The sequence below is a fragment of the Polistes canadensis genome, unplaced genomic scaffold (assembly GCF_001313835.1).
Source record: "Polistes canadensis isolate GaletaPanama2010 unplaced genomic scaffold, ASM131383v1 scaffold_234, whole genome shotgun sequence".
Taxonomy (NCBI): domain Eukaryota; kingdom Metazoa; phylum Arthropoda; class Insecta; order Hymenoptera; family Vespidae; genus Polistes; species Polistes canadensis.
The window spans coordinates 46,275-64,096 of NW_014569781.1; the positions used below are offsets into that span (position 1 = coordinate 46,275).

The following is a 17,822-nucleotide window of genomic DNA, read 5'->3' on the forward strand; positions in this document are numbered from 1 at the left end:
TAATATATATATATTATATATACATAATAATATATACATATATATATTATAATATACATTATATATATGTATATATATATATATATATATAAATATTATTTTTTTATCTAAGGTCCAAAGATCTATCGGTTATACATTTCTTTGCACCATGGGCACAACAATGCGGTCAAATAAACGATGTTCTAGAAGAATTGGTATTATTGAAAGATTACGAAAATGCTAAATTTGCGATGTTAGAAGCTGAGGAATTACCAGAAATTTCTTTAAAAGCTGGAATTACCGCAATACCAACAGTTTTATTGTATAAAAATGAAGAAATAATAGATAGAATTGAAGGGGTTAATACAGGAATGTTAATTGATAGAGTAAAATATCATATAGGCAACGATGATCCGACTCCTTTAACAGAAGGAATAACTTTGGGAGTCAGATTAAGAAGGCTTACAAATTATGCACCTTGTATGGTCTTCATGAAAGGAAGTCGTGAACATCCACGCTGTGGTTTTTCAAGAACTATGATCGCCCTTCTTGATTCTCATAGAACAGAATATCAAACCTTTGATATATTAACTGATAATACGATCAGAGAAGGTTTAAAGAAGTTTAGCGACTGGCCAACTTATCCACAATTGTATATTAATGGCGAATTTATTGGTGGATTAGATATAGTCAAAGAAATGAGTAATTCGGGTTACTTAGACAGTATGTTACCTAAAAAAAGTACCTCCTAAAATAGGTAAATAAATCAACGAGATTAATCCTTTTGATACAACTATTATGTCATTTAAAAGTAATGCTATGTGAATTAAATAAAGAATGGAACATCACAATTTTTAACGCATTCTTTCAAATTATTTAGATTTTAATCATTGAAAACTAATGCAAAATATTTATGATGACATCAGTAGTATCGAAAGGATTTAATAACATTTATAAATGTATCGAGTTATAATAAGAAGATAATAATGATGTTTTTTGTTGCAGAAGTTAAAATAGGACCGCAGCTAACTAATTATATCCATATTTCCTAGAATTATCTAATACAACATTTTTATCTTCAACTGAAAACAATTTTTGCTTAAACGATATAATAACATTTACGAATTTAAATAGAAATTATTCTATAATGCGTCATTATTTGTTAATATTTTTTACCAAGAATGAATTAAAAATGTCATTTTTACGTTGTCATATAAAATGCAAACGTTTCAACTATGGATATAAAGCATGCGTTTTATGATTTCGTATCTTTTTTTTGTTATAACATATTGAATACGAAAATACAACAAAATTAATATTAATCTTTTTGTTTATTTATGAATTCAAATGCAGAATATATATTGCATTTTGTGCGATTTTATATATATGTTACCATGTGTTACCATAATTCATAAAATAATTATACCAATCAAGTAAAGAATGAAATTGAAATTAGATCTGCTTTAGGATCAGCTTGTATTTTGAAAACAAAAGTTTTGTTAGTCGCACTATACTATCGATTTTCAATGTATCATGTTGATATAATAATCAGACACTTTAACAGTAGTAACACATATATATTAAATAAAATATCATTTCCCAACTAGAATAACAAAAATTGAAGGTAACAAAACTGTTACAGCTTTTTAAAATATAATTGTTTTATTATTAAATTTTTTAAATAAAATTGTACCACTTTCGCGCGTAATATATTGGGTTGGCAACTAAGAGAGTGCTGTTACCGACCCCGTCGGTAAGGTAGATTTGTTTGTTACCGATCCTTGCATTATCTTGGAAACTAAATGGTTGCGGATTTTTTCAATTAAAATAACTGCAGTCACTTAATTGCCAACTCAATATATATATATACATACATACATACGTATATATTTATTTAATTGATTTCTTAACAAAATTAAATTATTGAACATAATTAATAATCAAGGATATTTCTTTGATTAATTATTTCCTATTTCTTTTGTTTTTCGTACTAAATTGTGCTCCTTTCTTAGCACCAGCGACAATACCTTGAAGCCTTGTTGCCATCTTTTTCTTTTTCCTAAAAATTCATATTTTTATTAACGCATCTGGAACATTATTTAATGAGTTCAACATTTGTTTTTTAAGATATTATTATTATATACCGTTTATTTAGAGCAGCTCTTGTTAATGGTACATAAGCATAAGGATCCGGTTTGCCCTTCTTTTTAATGTCACCTCCTGCTTTAAGTGCACGGTACTCAGAACCAGCTGTCTGTTCTGCCTTCCTTACTTTTAGCGGTCGATGAATACCTGAACCTCCAGCTATAATAAAGAGTTAAAATTATTCTCTTATTAGAAATTACTAATTAATTTTCTTTTTAATATCTTTCGACAAAGACCGTCTCTGTTAATTCCAATCGTCACTTAACTTTAATCATCGTACGAAAACTAGTATTTTTAATAAGATAAGATTATTGACACATTTATTTTTATAATATTTGTTAGTTTAACTTATTAAATTGTAATATTATTATTTCATTTATAGTTATATGGTTTATATATTTTAAATTTATTACGAATGTGTTAATAATACTTACCTCGATATTTCGATGAAGCAAAACTCTTTATACTTGTAGTATCAGAATTCGTACTACGTTTTCGTTTTCGACTTGCAGGATCCACAGATGCTAATGATTTTTTGTCCTCCTCGTCTTCTTCTATAAGAAAAAGAAAACCAGAACGATTAATACATATTTAATCCTTAAAAAATAAACAAGTACTATATATATATCATAAAATTACCATAATTATCATCGGAATCATTTTCAGATAACATATTTTTTCTTTTTCTATTTTCTGCATCATTATCCTCATCATCCTTTTGATTATCATCCTTAATAATAATTCGTCCATCTGGAGCAGTTTTAAATCCATAATCTTTTGGTTCTTTCGGTTTTTTTATAGGCACGTTCATGCTAACATTCCCAGGTTGTGTTGCTGCAAAGTACGTGAAATTGTTTGTTAATAATATAATCATTTTATACATTACAAATGTTACTAAAGTATGAAACGAAAAAAAAGAAACTAACTAGTTATATTCCTGGCAGTTGTAGGATCAATCAAATCAACAATATTTTCTTCGTTCTCTTTAATCCAAGCTTCTTTTCTTGATGTTCTCTTTTTATTGTTTTTCTTTGGTTCTTCATCCTCGCTATCACCATATTCTTCTTCACTCTCCGCCAAGAGATCTTCCATGCTAATAAAAAAGAAAAGAAATTAGTACATAGATATTTTTACGTAATTGTTTTTTTTACGAATATCTAAGAGGCGCTACCTTTTTGGTCTTCTTTTAGCACTAAATTCATTGTCTTCGTCTTTATCACTTTGTTTCATTTTTTTCAATTCCTTACTCTTCTTCTTAAGTTGTTCTACTTTATTAATATTTTTTAATCTCTTATGAAGAATAACATCTGACACTGGGACCATTTGGGAAATTACTTTAATGCTAAATTTCCTTATCAATTTGGTAAAGATATCTCGAACTTTTTGTCTAAAGTATCTTTTACAATTATCATTCATATCGGTCAAAGCTGCCATCTTGAAAAAATTTCAATTTTACAAATATATTATTATAGTATATCATTAAAGATTATTATTATTACAAACAAATTTCACTTACTATTTTTTGTAATTGTTGTGCAATTAAATTAGTTGGCGTTATACTAATAAATACTTTAATATATGATAATGCTGATTCTGCTATTTCTCTTGTAGGACTAATTGCAAGCGAACATGCGTGTCCTATTATTTCTTCTGAAGTTTCTTGATGAATGGAATCTATTTAAAAAAATATATATATATTTTATATATTATTATAGTGACGTGTGTGTATAATATCAAATATAGAGATAGATAATCGTAGAAAATAATAATGAATTTTGTAATTACCGCTATAATGATACACGATAGAAGCTAATGCAAGTAAAGTACAACTGCAGTATTTTGGTTCGCCAGCTAAACCTACTACTAACATTTGTATATATTCTTCAAGATATGAACTTTTTTTTAAAAATACATCTGCAATAGCATGTATCAATTGATATGCTGAAGTACGACATCTCTGATTAATATCCTTCACGCATAATATTGCTTCTGGAATGATAGCTTGCAAAAATTTCGATTTCTCAAGTTTTGGATGAACTTTTATAAGATGTACCAAACATCTTATACGAGCCTTTTAAACAAAAAAATACACATGCACATACAAAATTAAATAAAACATCTATTATAATAATTTAAGTTAAAATATAATAATATACATACTCCTTTACTCGTTTGAATTAATTTAGTTGCAGAACTAGTCATTAGATTTTGAATTTCGCGTCTATGTTCTTGTAAGAAATCTTTACATATTTCTTTTTCACTGCCACATAATCCCTCCAAAAATCTGCAAATATTTTTTTATTTAATTTCACATATTTGGCATATATATATAAACGTATGTAACAAATTAATGAAATTACTTGTATGCTTTTTTCTGTTCCTTCCCTTTAGTTTTAGATTGGATATATGGTACACACATGTCATAGAATTGCTTAATTCTAGCAACATCAGTAAATTCAATTAATAATCTTATCAAATCATATATACTTTCTTTTGTAAAATCATCTACTTCAGTGTCTTTCAATTTAGTTAATGCTTTATCAAACAATTCACATATCAACTCTTGTTGCGTTATTTTCAAATATATCTGTAAATGGTAACCGATATATAAATATTAAATTTAATTATTATACAGACAAATGTTCATTTTTCATTTGATTTTAATGTTACTTTAATTGTCTCAAATGCAGCTAAACGATGTCCCTCTTCATCTGTTCCCTTTGGTTTAGTCGTGTACAAAGCAAACAAAACTGGTAGATAATTTTTAGCAAAACGAGAAAGCTCAGATATATCTTCGGTATTATTATTTTCCGTTGCCCTTACGATCAACTTTCTTAAAGCAGACATTGCTGATAATCTTATATCTTTAATTCCATTAATAATTGATCCCAACAATTTAGCAATATTCTATAAATATATAAATGAAATAAAAATATTATAATATTTTCCAATATACACACATTTAATGAAATATTTAATATGCATACCTTGAAATTTTCTTTAACGTCATCAGCATCATTGCACAAACTTGGCAATATTGCCCATATTTGCGTTACAAGCAATTCGTAAGTTTTACCACCTACCGGTTCTTTCGATTTGGCACTAAAATAAAAATCATTAAATACAAATTGATATTTAAAGTATCGTGTGATTATTTATACTTACTTGCAGATCACTGCTAATGGTAATAATACTTCCGTAAAGAAGGAAAGTGATCCACAAGTTATGGAGTCTTTCAATAATGGTAATAGCCAACTTCTTTCTAAGTTTAAAGCACCTTCTGTTGTCTACAAAGAATAGAAGTTTTATGCATATATTTTTAAATAGAATTTGATTAAATCTATTATAACATACTTGGAGAGGAAGAATCTCTAAAACTACACGAGGACCTAGTGTTTTTATAGCTGCTCCAATTGCATTTTCAGCTGCTGAGGAATGCGTAAAATTGTATGAATCGCATAACTTTCCTAATGTTTTTAATATATCTAAAAGATGTAGATTTTTTGTTTTTCCAGTTATCTGTAAGATAAATAGTTTATATAAAATAGGAGTAAATTAAAATCCATGTTGTTATTTTATTTAGATTATTATTTTCTGTTTTTTTTTTTAAATAAAAGATATAATTACCTGAAATAGCAATTCAATTGAATGAAGAATACTATCAAATGGTATACTCGTATCAAGATACTGATTCTTTACTGATCCATGCATCATACATATTATTTGATCCAATATTGTTTTGTATCTATAAACAGAAAAATTGATTTGCATTAAACTATATATATATATCATTTTTTTCGATAAATTGAATTACATTATAAAACATACTTTTTAGCATTTTCTTCATCTTTACATAATGGAGTAATACAATCCTGTATAAGTACTTTAATAGTATGAAAAGTACCCGATATGACTTCTTGTTTATCAGAGAGCCACAATTCAATACATTTTCCGAATATTCGAGGAATAATAGCAGCGCACATATCCGGAGATTTTCTACAATTATTATAATACACGTATATTTAAATTTCGTATTCTGTATTATTAGAATTGATAATAAATATTTCTTATAGCTAGTTTCTGCTTACTCAATAAGATTGCAATATGCTTCTTTCATAACAGTTAACCAAGCAAGAGTTGGTTGTGCATCAGTTGCAGGAGGTTGATAATCATAAAGCGCAGTTATAATTTGTGCATTTCTTTGCGATGGTAATATTGTTTCCGATGGTCTAGACACGAACAATCCATGCAAAGCTTGTAAACAGCATGACGTTGTCAAAGCATTGTTTAATCCCATAATACGTAAAAGTTCTTCACAAATAGTCTGTATCAAATAAAATTCATGATATTAAAATGTATGTAAATGTATATTAAGAATAATGTTAGATGTACCTTTACATATGACTTTGGTAATACATGTATAATATCTTTAAGTAATACGAGAATGTGAAGAACACTGGTTATTCCACCAGGTTCACAAGCTGCATTCAATTGATTTATACAATGTTTAGCAATATGTGGTGCAGCTGGATGATATCCAGGAGAATCTTCGCGAGTCATTATGTCACTTGCTGTATCACATTAAAAATAGATAATTTTGTTATTGATAATAATTTATATCAGAATAATTGTATAATACCTTTAAGTAGAGCACATATTCCATATTGAGCTGCTTTCCTTATTTTAGGTTTACTATGAACCGTAAATGTCAGAACAGCATCTAAAATCTGTATCGTTGAAGAATTTGACCAAACTGCAGCTTCTTGAAATCGTAACAATAGTGAAATACAACTGAGACACTAAAAGAATATAATAATATTTATAATAAATTATAAGAAGATTTAACAAGCATTAAAAATCATTAATTGTAAACTTACGTGTCTTATTATAAGAAAATGTTCCTCTTCTATATACTTTGTTAATATTTGAAGAAATATTTGACTAACTGCACTAAATTGTGCATTGAGAACATTAATAGGTATACTTCTAAATTCCATTTCTAATAATGATAGAGTAGCAGCAACAGATATATCGGTATCAACTGCTTCCAGGGTACTCATCTAAAGAGAACATCTTTTATCATATTCCATTTAAAATTAGAATCAAAAATTTGTCATATTTACCAATGCCCCAAAGTATTCAGTCGTAGTTCCAGTTCCACCATTTTGCTTAATAACTTCTGTAATTGCTGATATAACAGCTAACATTTCCTTTTGGATTAACGATTTAGGTTGAAAGCGTTCTAAAAATCTATAAAATATTACATATTGAATATGCATTCATAAGTTTAAAAGAAAAAAGATTAAATAAAGGAATGTTAGCAAATGTTGCTTATTATAATTACCCTTTGAAAGATATATGCGTACAATTACTGTAAGTACTGGCAAATGATTTTACAGTATCAATTGTTCCATCTATAAAACTTTCTGATTTATCATCATCATCACCATCAATATCTACATTTTTTAATCGAGGTACAATACTTTGCATAGCATCATGTTTCTGCAAGTCTGCTGTTGTTATACCAGGTGTTCCTAATATATTAAATAGATTGTTTACATGAAATGAAAGATAATAAGGTTTATATAAAATACATAAATTGATTAATCGTAAACCTTCTTTATGGATAATATAATTAATATAAAATTATATTAAATAAGTACGTACCACCAAAATCTTTAAAAAACATCCATGTAGCTTTTTCACGATGTTTTGTTGTTTCCGGATTAGAATTGGAACTTTGACCCTTTGGCCAACGTTTTGCTTTTTTTCGACTACCTAATCGTACTATTTTACCCATTATTATTGAAAATAAATTCTTTTAACTACTTTTATAATATTAATATCAATAAGAAACAGTTAAATTTTTCTACATCAACTTTGTGCATAACCATGCAAGCACATGGGATGTATGCATCGAATATATCATTTCAAGAAAGTCGAGTATGTATAGTTGAGAAAACATAGTTATGTTATTAATTTCTATTTAAGAAATATAGATAGCGCTTGTTGATCACAAAAACATAAGTTTTATTCCAATTTGTTCAACCAATAGGATCAATCAAATAAAATTACCAACATATATATTGGTAAGGAAGAAATTCACAATACTATTAAAAGATAAAGTAGAACACGACATTGAGACATTACCATGTCGGTAAAGAAGACATTCACAGTACCATATGAGATAATTTGAAACAGGTAATTGAGATATTGACAAAATTTCAAATTATTTTATTTTTTTATTAAATTAATACATCATATAAAGAAACAATGATTTCATAATGAAGATAAATTTTCTGTACAGTATCGTTTTACCTTCATACATAGTACAAATGGAAATTGATAAACCAAAAAAAAAAAACGAAAAAAAAAATATATATATATAAGAAATGATTTTTAAAACATCTTTTAAAAGATCATCGGTCTTTAACAAAAACGTATAATACATTCGTAATATTTACATATTATTTACAATTAAAGTAATCCCATTTTCATTAGAATAACTCATGGGATAATATTTACATCAGTTTTAAAATTCCGAAGAACATTCTGTGTCAGAGGTTGTGCAGTTGGTATAGTTCTATTAGGTTTGCTAGGAGCTGCAAGTAATTTACTCCAAGCTCTGCAAGTTTTACCAGACCAGACCCACATGCCTGAGGTGACGCCAATGACCAAAGACAAAAATGGTTTTAAAAGGGCCACTTCGAGTCCTGCGGCTCTGTAAACGGGGCCAGGTGCACAATTTTCGGCTGATCGACAATCGAGAGCAGCGAGAAGTGCGAGCATTCGCCAGCGTGGTTTCGTTGATGATTCTTGTAAGATACACGTCAAGTTACCAAGTGCTGGCAAGACGTAAAGTAACGCAAAGATTCCAAGACGAGTCATTAGTCTTTCCAATTTTGTTGCACTACGACCAGCCGAACGAATGGCACGTCTTACGCGAATCAATGCACCACCTGCCACGGCTGCTAAAATGCAACCGAGAAACATCAATATTGCATGTGGTAAAACTTCATGCCATAAAGCGGATTCATCAGCTATTTGGCAGAGACCGGTAAGCTCGTCTGCAACTATCTGACGAGAAAGTAAACTACCTGTGAATAAAGAATAATGAAATATTTATTAGAACAATAGAGTTTCTCAGAAACTGACATTATTTTAATGAATAATCCAAAAATATTACCTCCTGTGATTAAAAGTGGTAATCCCCAAGCAACTGCATGCAAATACGAAGCAATATTGTGCAAAGCTTCGCTGCTCCACTCGTTTCTAGCACTTAAGAACCAACAAACGCACAATATTGTCCACCAAGTGCTACTAGCTAAACTCAGATAATGTTTGATGATCCACCAACACGTACAAGGAATACTTTTTAATCCATCATGAACTGGCACGTAACTCGGTCCATCGATTTGACTAACACAACTGAGAGTTTCAGTACCAATCGCACCTCTGATGATATAATTTACCGATAATAGATTGTAACAAAGTGCAAGAAATACAATAGGTCTTTCTGGATAACGGAATCTTGATGGTTCTACCCAGAATGTTAATAGTGTGAAAAGGGTTGACAAAAAACAAAGCCATGCCCATCCTATTATCCATCGTTCAGTAAATTTTTTATCCTCGGCACGATAATAAGCATCGGTACCGCAACGTGGCACGCAAGAAATCTAAAAATTAACAAAGATTATTTTGTTTACATACTTCTCTATTCGCGAAATAAAATTTTGTTCAATGATTCACTTGAAACATTCTAACTAACCGTTTGTACATCCGGTGTTTCTACGAAATGAGGTGGACATTGATGATGATTCTGCAATCCCGTAGACGTTTGTACAGGCTGAATTTGTTCTTGCGTTGGCCATTGCTGTTGAACAGGTGGAACAGGATCGGAAAGTGTTTCTTCGGGTGGTTGAACGCAAAGTGTATTACCTAGAAATTCGAAATAAGAAAAATAATGTATTAAAAGTATCAAATATTAAAAGAGATTATAGTAAGTAAAAAGTTAATATTATAATTACCACGATCCAAAAATCGATCGCAATCGAGCATATGTGGCCAAGGAAGTGTGAGACTGGTCAATGCAGGTTCGCATTCTCTTCTAACAGAAAGACAGAGAGATTTGCAAGCTGGTATCTGCATGGCTACATGTTCGGAACATACTGGTGCAAATACTGCGCAAAGAAATAGCCTCAAGTGTTTCGAACAGTTGTAATGTACCAGTGGCATCAGAGTAGCCAGCTAGAAAACAATCAACAAAAAATAGAAAATAATTAAATTATTCATCTTTAAATTAATTAAATTAATTAAACATTTGCAAAAATTATCAGCACACTCTCGAATAGATTTAGAATAAACTTATAGGTCATTTTGTAAAAGATATTAAATATAACACCATAGTAGATAATTTCCTAAAAAATTCCATTTTATATTACACCCAAAGTTCATTATTTTTTAAGATAATTTTATTTAGTAAATTATACTAAACAACCATTGTATGTTATCTGTGGTGCTGTATTAAGTTATCAATAATGTTACAACGAAACCGTGTTGTATATTAGATATATATAATAAAAACAAGAAATCGAAATATTTTTTAGAACTCTTAACGATTAAATTAGATTTTTAGCAAAGAAAAAGAAGAAGAAAAAGAAAAGGATCGAAAGGTTCTCTTTGAAAGCGATCGAGCTTTGAGAGAATCAGGGGGTCGGGATGGTGATGGTGGTGGTGATGGTGGTGTACAGGTAAAGTTAGGAGGAATAGGGAGTAGTATTTTTCTTCTCGACTCGGTGTAATGGAGCAGGGAGCAAGCAAGCAAGTAGGTAGAAGGGAAGAGGAGGAGGAGGAGGAGAAGGAGGAGGAGGGTCTCGAACTGATGGGGCCCTTTCTCGAAGGGAAGAGAAAACGAAACGTCCATCGAGACTAGAGGCGGGAAGAATGGGCGGGATAATTGCCCATGATGCCCACCGCTCGTTATATCTCATGGTACCGTCTTCTCTCCTCCGCCCCGTTAGGTGCATTACCCCCTTATTTTCGATCGTCCTAGTCCCCCTCTCCCTCCCCTCCTCCTCCTCCTCCTCCTGACTCTTCTTATTTCTTCTTTTTCTACTTTTTTTCTTCGCTCCTCTTATTCAACCTTCCCTTAGGGCATTTCCAAAACGCACCCCCTTTTTCTTTCATTATTTCCTTTTTCATAAATAATTCCTGTATCGGTTAAATAAATAATTGTAATAAAATATTCAAATTGATTAATCAATTAAGTGCATCGTTTGACACGCATATACATATATCGAATAAAATAATAATTCTAGTAACTAATTTGTTACGTATTATACAGATGATTGTTTACGTTAAGGGGTTACATGGGTTTACACCCGGGAAAAAATAGCATATTTTCAACAATTTTTTTTTCTATATAAAGAAATGGAATTCTTATTCAAACTTTTTATAGTATTTAAGATACATATTTAAAGAAGATTTTCTGAATTTTTGGCTGAAAAAATATTTTAAACTCAGCCATTGCGACGTCATTTCCGGTGACCCTACCGAAAAAAAGTGTTTTCGCGTTGACAGCAGAACTTATAAACGGTGGGGGTTTTTCTGTTAAAAAAAATAGAGTCTTTTAGTGAATACTTAAAACTAGAAACTGGACGAAGGAAAAAGAAAAAAAATTGAAATTTGGATTTTTGGCAAGGTTTTTAACAAGAACATTCAAATTTCGCTAGAATTTGCACCACATTTTGGTTTCTTAAAATTCGATTTTATGAACAAAAAACGATAATCCTTCGTCCAAGTCCTTGTCAATAGTATCACGAAGACGTGTAGCAAATTTCATGAAAATCGGTTAAATAGTTTTCGAGAAATCCTGACAACTGACTTTAGAAAAAGCGTTTTGCGAAAAACACATTTAAAGATTTGAGTGGTGGAGTGCAACTTCCCAAGGCTCTATCTTTAAAACTACTACTCCTATCGACTTCAAAATTAAATACAATATTCTAGATGAGTGGAGAAATTTAAAGAAAAAAAAATAATTTTTTTTGAAAGTCCCAAACCCATGTAATTCCTTAAAGGAAAATTAATGAGGTTGACCGCGTTGTGTGTTTGTTCCTGTTGCACATTTTTGATTATAATTAATTATAAAATAAATCAATATTAAAAATTGTCAAATCAAATGTGTAATGTATAAGAAAAAATTTGAACGAGCAAGTAATCAATCACATATCGAATAAAATAATAATTATAGTAACTAACTTGTTATATACTATAGATGGTTAGTTTTCGTTAAAGGAAAGTAAAGAAGGTTGACCGCGCTAGTTGTTGTTCCCGTTGCACCCTTCGAGTATAATGGGTGTAAAAAACGATAGAAAGAGAAAAAGAAAGAGAGAGAGAAGGACAGGATTGGAAGATGGATTGCATCGGTCTCGGTGACGGATGCTCGTTCCTGTCACGGTCTAACTCTCTCTCTCTCTCTCTCTCTCTCTTTCATTATTTTTTTTCGATTCGACGATGACAATGACGAAGAGGAAGAGGAGAGAACGAAGATAAAAAGTTCTTCCTCGTCTGGAACAACGATACCTAGACTATGTGTTCTTCTTCTCCTTCTTTATTTCAAGAAGAAGAAGAAGAAGAAGAAGAGAAATCAGCAAAGAAAGAAAGAAATGAAGGAAGGAAGGAAGGAAGGAAGACCGGTTTCCGCATGGTGTGCAGTGAATTCTTCCCTTCCTTCGTTATTTCGCGTTTTTCTCCGAGAATGGCCCGCCGAAGAGAAGAACACACCGTAGGGAATAAGAAAGAAGGGAATATCCACCTTGAAGGGAGAGAAAGGGGGTCCCTGCTTGCTTGCTTGCTTGCTTGCTTGCTTGCTTGCCTGCCTGTTTGCTTCAACGTCGATGCTTCTGCTTCTGCTGCTTGCTGGAGGATAGCATTTTAAAAGTGTCTTGACAGACAACCGAGATGGCTCTTCGCAAACAAAAAGAAACAAAAAAGAATGAAAGAGACCTTCTCTCGGAGACAACGAAGGACTTTTGCGAGTTACGTAGCCAGTATATTAGTAGTGGTAAGATGTAGTCCGCTTCTTCTTCTTCTTCTTCTTCTACTCCTTTTCATCATCATCCTTCTCTCTTTCTCTCTTTTATTTTCTTGCTTCTTCTTGCTTCGTACTTGCACGATTCGAGCAGCGGCTTCCTCTTTTCTTTCCCCCCCCCCCCACCCTTCACTCCTCCTCATTTTACCCTTTCGTTTCCCCTTCTCCTGAGAGAACTCCTTCAACAGCCTCGGGTCGTTCCTCTCGTTCGGATCGGTGTGTTCAGCTTTTATAGCCAAGTGTCTTGCCTTGCGTTGCATTGCATTGCATTGCATTGCATTGCATTGGCTTAACTTCGATATTTCTACCAAGTACGCAGGATATGTTGTTGTTCTACCCAAGTGTATTATCCTTTTTGGGTGTATTATTTTGTTAACTATGAAAATAGAAATAACCAGTTGTTTTTCTGGTTCGAAAATAAAATTTTTAGTAAGAAGGTATGTCATAGGGAATTTGGACATGAAAAAATAAAGAAGTAGAAGTTAATTTTAATAAATTAATTTCTTAAGTTTAATTCTTAATTTAATTTCTTAATTAACTTTAGGTTTAAGTTGAGTAAACTTTTATTAAAATTAAGTTCTACTTCTTTTTATTTTTGATGGTCAAATTCCCTATGATATCTTCTTATTAATAGAACTTAAACTTCGTACAATACGGTTTCGTTATAAACATGGTTTATAAAAATGTTAATAAGATGATTTTTTTGATAGGACAGATAAAGAATTGTCGTTTAGATTCTCATTAAATGTCAAAGATATCCAAGCAAGATCCACGTGCTTCTTCGTTGTCCTTTTATTAGTTTCTTTTTCTCTCACTCGCAGCGTGAGTGTGCCGGGGCGTCCCCGCGCAGCTGGAGACTTGAACGCAACGACAAGAGAGATCAATTGTTAATTCTTTCATATAATATATATATATATATATATATATATATATATTCATGCTAGTATTATTAAACATAATTTAAGTGAATTAATTTCATTAAAATTATATTGTTGATAATGAATTTTTAAATGGAAAATTATTAATTTAATTAAACAAACACAAAATAAGAATGAATCAAAAGTTCCCTATATTAATTGTCTTATAAAATGCATAAAAATGGATTGTTTTTTTCTGCAAAAATTTACTTTGAAAATATATTTAAAAATGTACGAACTTTTCGTTCACCCTAATACGTTATTTTATGTACGTGAGTGTTACTGAATCACACATATACATACACATATATATACTGGGTAATTTGTAACAACGATGCATTACTCTTTTGTCGTTGTAGTCCTTCGCAACCCAATAAAAAAAGATCGTCTTTAATTTATCCACGATGCGTCCCGTCGCGTTTCATCCACGCTTTTGTGATCATTCGTTCGTCCGTCCTCGAGACTGCTCTCAACGCGTTCATTAACCTTTCATTTGTGCAATTTTTTAATTCTATTGTTCAAGAAGAAAAGGGACAACGAGTACTCAACTTAAAGGGGGATGCTTGTTAAAACCTTTACTAGCTTATATTTACGATTGATCCATCATCCAGCAAAGAAATGATTTAAGGGGTTATATGGGTTTACACCGGGAAAAAATAGCATATGTTCAACAATTTTTTTTTCTATATAAAAAATTGAATTCTTATTCAAACTTTTTATAGTATTTAAGATACATATTTAAAGAAGATTTTCTGAAATTTTCGTTGAAAAATATTTTAAACTCAGCCATTGCGACGTCATTTCCGGTGACCCCACCGAAAAAAAGTGTTTTCGCGTTGACAGCAGAACTTATAAACGGTGGGGGTTTTTCTGTTGAAAAAATAGGGTCTTTTAGTGAATACTTCAAACTAGAAACTGGACGAAGGAAAAAGAAAAAAAATTGAAATTTGGATTTTTGGCAACGTTTTTAGCAAGAACATTCAAATTTCGCTACAGTTTGCACCATATTTTGGTTTCTTAAAATTCGATTTTATGAAAAAAAACGATAATCCTTCGTCCAAGTCCTTGTCAATGGTATCACGAAGACGTGTAGCAAATTTCATGAAAATCAGTTAAATAGTTATCGAAAAATCTTAGCAACTAACTTTAGAAAAAGCGTTTTGAGAAAAACGCGTTTAAAGATTTGAGTGGTGGAGTGCAACTTCCCAAGGCTCTATCTTTAAAACTACTACTCCTATCGACTTCAAAATTCAATACAATATTCTAGATGAGTTGTAGAATTGAAAAAAAAAAAAAAAATAAAAAAAAATAAATTTTTTTGAAAGTCCCAAACCCATGTAACCCCTTAAATTAAATTGTAATAAATTTAAAAATCAATTATTTTATTGTTTTTTTTGAAAATGTTCTATTAAATCGAGATTAGCTAGAACATCATCCCTCCCCTTCCGTTCTAGATTCAATAAAATTCAACAACAACAAAATTAACACGATAAAAAACATTAGTTTATTATTTAGCAAAAAAAAAAAGAGAGAGAAAGAGAGAGAGAGAGAGATAATTAAAGCGAGCTCCGAAAATTAATTATTAACGCGATATCGAAGTAAAGTTTTCGAGGTTAGAAAAAAAAAAAACACATGGGTTCTTCTCGGTGTGGTGAGCTATCTCGATCGGCGATCATCAAAGGGGGCACCCCCTTCCATATTCTCAGCGATATCCGATCGTCTTAATGCGCTTTTCATGTCTGACATCGAACTCGCGAGATACGCGGCTGCTAACGCGAATAAACTTTTATATCATTGCACTTCCCCTATCTTTTGTTTTTCTTTTTATTTGTTTTTTTTTTTTTCAATCGTTAGTCCGGGGTTTGATAAACTAGAAGAAAATAATTGAACCCTTTGAGCGAAAAAATTGTAGAAAATAAAAAAAGAAGTTCCCCCACTTGCCACCTTTCCAATATAATGTATAATAATAATAATTCCAAACGATTCGTGTAATTTAACGAGCGCACGTCTACGCAGTCAAACTTTGCCAGGGTTGCGTCAGTATTTTTGAAGAATATTATTATTTTAAAGAACTTGATTGAATTCACGAATAAATTAACGTAAAACAAAAAAAAAGCAACAAAAATTGTAATATTTTTCAATATAAATTATTACAATTTACATGGTACACGAACCGTAGTTTAATCAAAAATTAAAAACTAGTGTGTGGTACTGGCTAAAAACCTTCGGCGTTAGCATCACACACATGTTGTGTGACCGATCGTTAAAGTGTTAAGAACAAAATCTAATTGCATTTGAGTGAATAATTTTTGATTCGTATTTTTCAATGAGTTTAACTCTACTGTCCTAGAAAACGATGGGGAAGGGGGTAGAGGAGAATTCGAGTTTTAATTGTCAAATTTATAATTGGAGACTCCGCGAAAGTTTGTGTGTGTTACTTATCAATATTCTTGTCCAGAAATATATTATTAATATAAGTCTAAAAAGTGAATTTTAGACGGTTGTTAACATTAGAACTACGAACCGGTCAAAATGACCGGTTGCATCATTTATTTATACCATTTCCTCTAATATTCCTATTTAATTCTTGATGATAAAGTTTCATAGGGAACTTGGACATGAAAAGAAGTAGAACTTAATTTAATTAAGTTGGACGTTTCGTCCCTTTATTGGGACACTTCTTCAGCAACTTAAATAACATATTTAATATTTTACGATGATGTCATGATTTTTATTAAATTTGTTTATAGAATAATATTATAGATTATTTATTATCGTAAAATATTAAATAGGAATATTAGTGGAAATGGTATAAATAAATGATGCAATTGATCATTTTGACCGGTTCGTAGTTCTAGTGTTAAATCTTATGAACAATTTATTTTGAACTAGTTGTACGTTTCTTCGTCCCTTACTGGAGAGACTTCATCAGCAACTTCTGTTACTTTATTTTTTATTTTTAAATATTAAAAGGATACCGAGATGAACGTGAATGCACGAAGGAATTCGATATTATATCTCTCAGCGAATGAAAGAAGATGGGAATGGGGGAATGATGGTTGTCGAGGAATAGGATGGGGTGGGTGGTGGTGGTGGTGGTGGGGTTAGTGGAGGTGGGGGACGAGTTGGCATAAAACGATGTCCATGAATATAGTTGGTGGTAACGGCGTTTATCGCGAAGCCGACTGGCTTATCGTGAAAATGATTTACAGAGACGCTAAGACGCGACGCGAGTAAAAGGCTGAAGTAGTCGGCTTCCCTTTGATCTTATCGACAGGACTATAAAAGCCACCTGCGTCGTAGAAACACATACACACTTATATGGCTTTCCTACCTACCTCTCTCTCTCTCTCTCTTTCTCTTATACACACACACATATCAGGGTTTCAACGTGTTGCTATCTACAGCAGAGCAAAGCCCCCTAACTTCGTGCCATAGATTCGTTAATCTGACCGATTGCGACATCGTGCCAATCATTTTTATTTTTGTTGTTTTTTTTTTTTTTACAAATCTTTTATAAAGATATAGATAAATGTTAACGTATTATTATTATTTTAATAGCACGTTTTAATAAGCACGTTTACAGAGATCAAACGTCTCTCTTTAAGGGTTTGGTAATTGTTTGTTCAAGTATTATTGTGTTTTAAAAAATATAACGTATTTAATATAAAACAAATTTAATATATATATAT

General features: G+C 31.1%; 3 protein-coding genes across 3 annotated transcripts in view; 1 reads left to right on the forward strand and 2 right to left on the reverse strand.

The window, feature by feature from the left end:
* Window positions 1-1,301, forward strand: part of LOC106790387 (glutaredoxin-3) — a 1,929-nt gene extending 628 nt beyond the window's left edge. The window contains exons 2-3 of the mRNA XM_014755219.1: window positions 113-736; window positions 985-1,301. Of these exons, the coding sequence (XP_014610705.1) occupies window positions 113-731 (619 nt within the window). The 3' untranslated portion in view covers window positions 732-736; window positions 985-1,301. The remainder of the gene's footprint in view (window positions 1-112; window positions 737-984) is intronic.
* A 313-nt stretch (window positions 1,302-1,614) lies between these two features.
* LOC106790386 (RRP12-like protein) lies at window positions 1,615-8,051 on the reverse strand. The gene is made up of 23 exons (XM_014755218.1): window positions 7,792-8,051; window positions 7,469-7,658; window positions 7,248-7,374; window positions 7,002-7,184; window positions 6,764-6,923; window positions 6,517-6,695; window positions 6,213-6,448; window positions 5,953-6,120; window positions 5,752-5,869; window positions 5,479-5,643; window positions 5,290-5,411; window positions 5,112-5,226; window positions 4,795-5,031; window positions 4,485-4,711; window positions 4,285-4,408; window positions 3,910-4,195; window positions 3,641-3,798; window positions 3,296-3,558; window positions 3,051-3,217; window positions 2,764-2,958; window positions 2,559-2,678; window positions 2,124-2,283; window positions 1,615-2,038 (listed from the first exon to the last, which is right to left on the reverse strand). Exons 1-23 carry the CDS (start codon window positions 7,922-7,924, stop codon window positions 1,942-1,944), a joined length of 3,930 nt encoding a protein of 1,309 aa, XP_014610704.1. The 5' UTR covers window positions 7,925-8,051; the 3' UTR covers window positions 1,615-1,941.
* Window positions 8,052-8,631: 580 nt separating this feature from the next.
* Window positions 8,632-17,822, reverse strand: part of LOC106790367 (frizzled-9-like) — a gene marked incomplete at its 5' end in the record, with an annotated part of 14,061 nt that continues 4,870 nt past the window's right edge. Inside the window, 4 exons of the mRNA XM_014755191.1 lie at window positions 8,632-9,221; window positions 9,311-9,800; window positions 9,893-10,062; window positions 10,152-10,371. Coding sequence (XP_014610677.1) covers window positions 8,632-9,221; window positions 9,311-9,800; window positions 9,893-10,062; window positions 10,152-10,371 — 1,470 coding nt within the window. The remainder of the gene's footprint in view (window positions 9,222-9,310; window positions 9,801-9,892; window positions 10,063-10,151; window positions 10,372-17,822) is intronic.

What these genes read in the sequence shown, in the direction of transcription:
- LOC106790386 (XM_014755218.1), bottom strand. Translation starts at nt 7,924, where the DNA reads ATGGGTAAAATAGTACGATTAGGTAGTCGAAAAAAAGCAAAACGTTGG. An exon ending in AATATGTGCTCTACTTAAAG is followed by an intron (nt 6,696 to 6,763) that starts GTATTATACAAT and finishes AATGTGATACAG; the next exon opens with CAAGTGACATAATGACTCGC. An exon ending in AACTGCCAGGAATATAACTA is followed by an intron (nt 2,959 to 3,050) that starts GTTAGTTTCTTT and finishes CGTACTTTGCAG; the next exon opens with CAACACAACCTGGGAATGTT.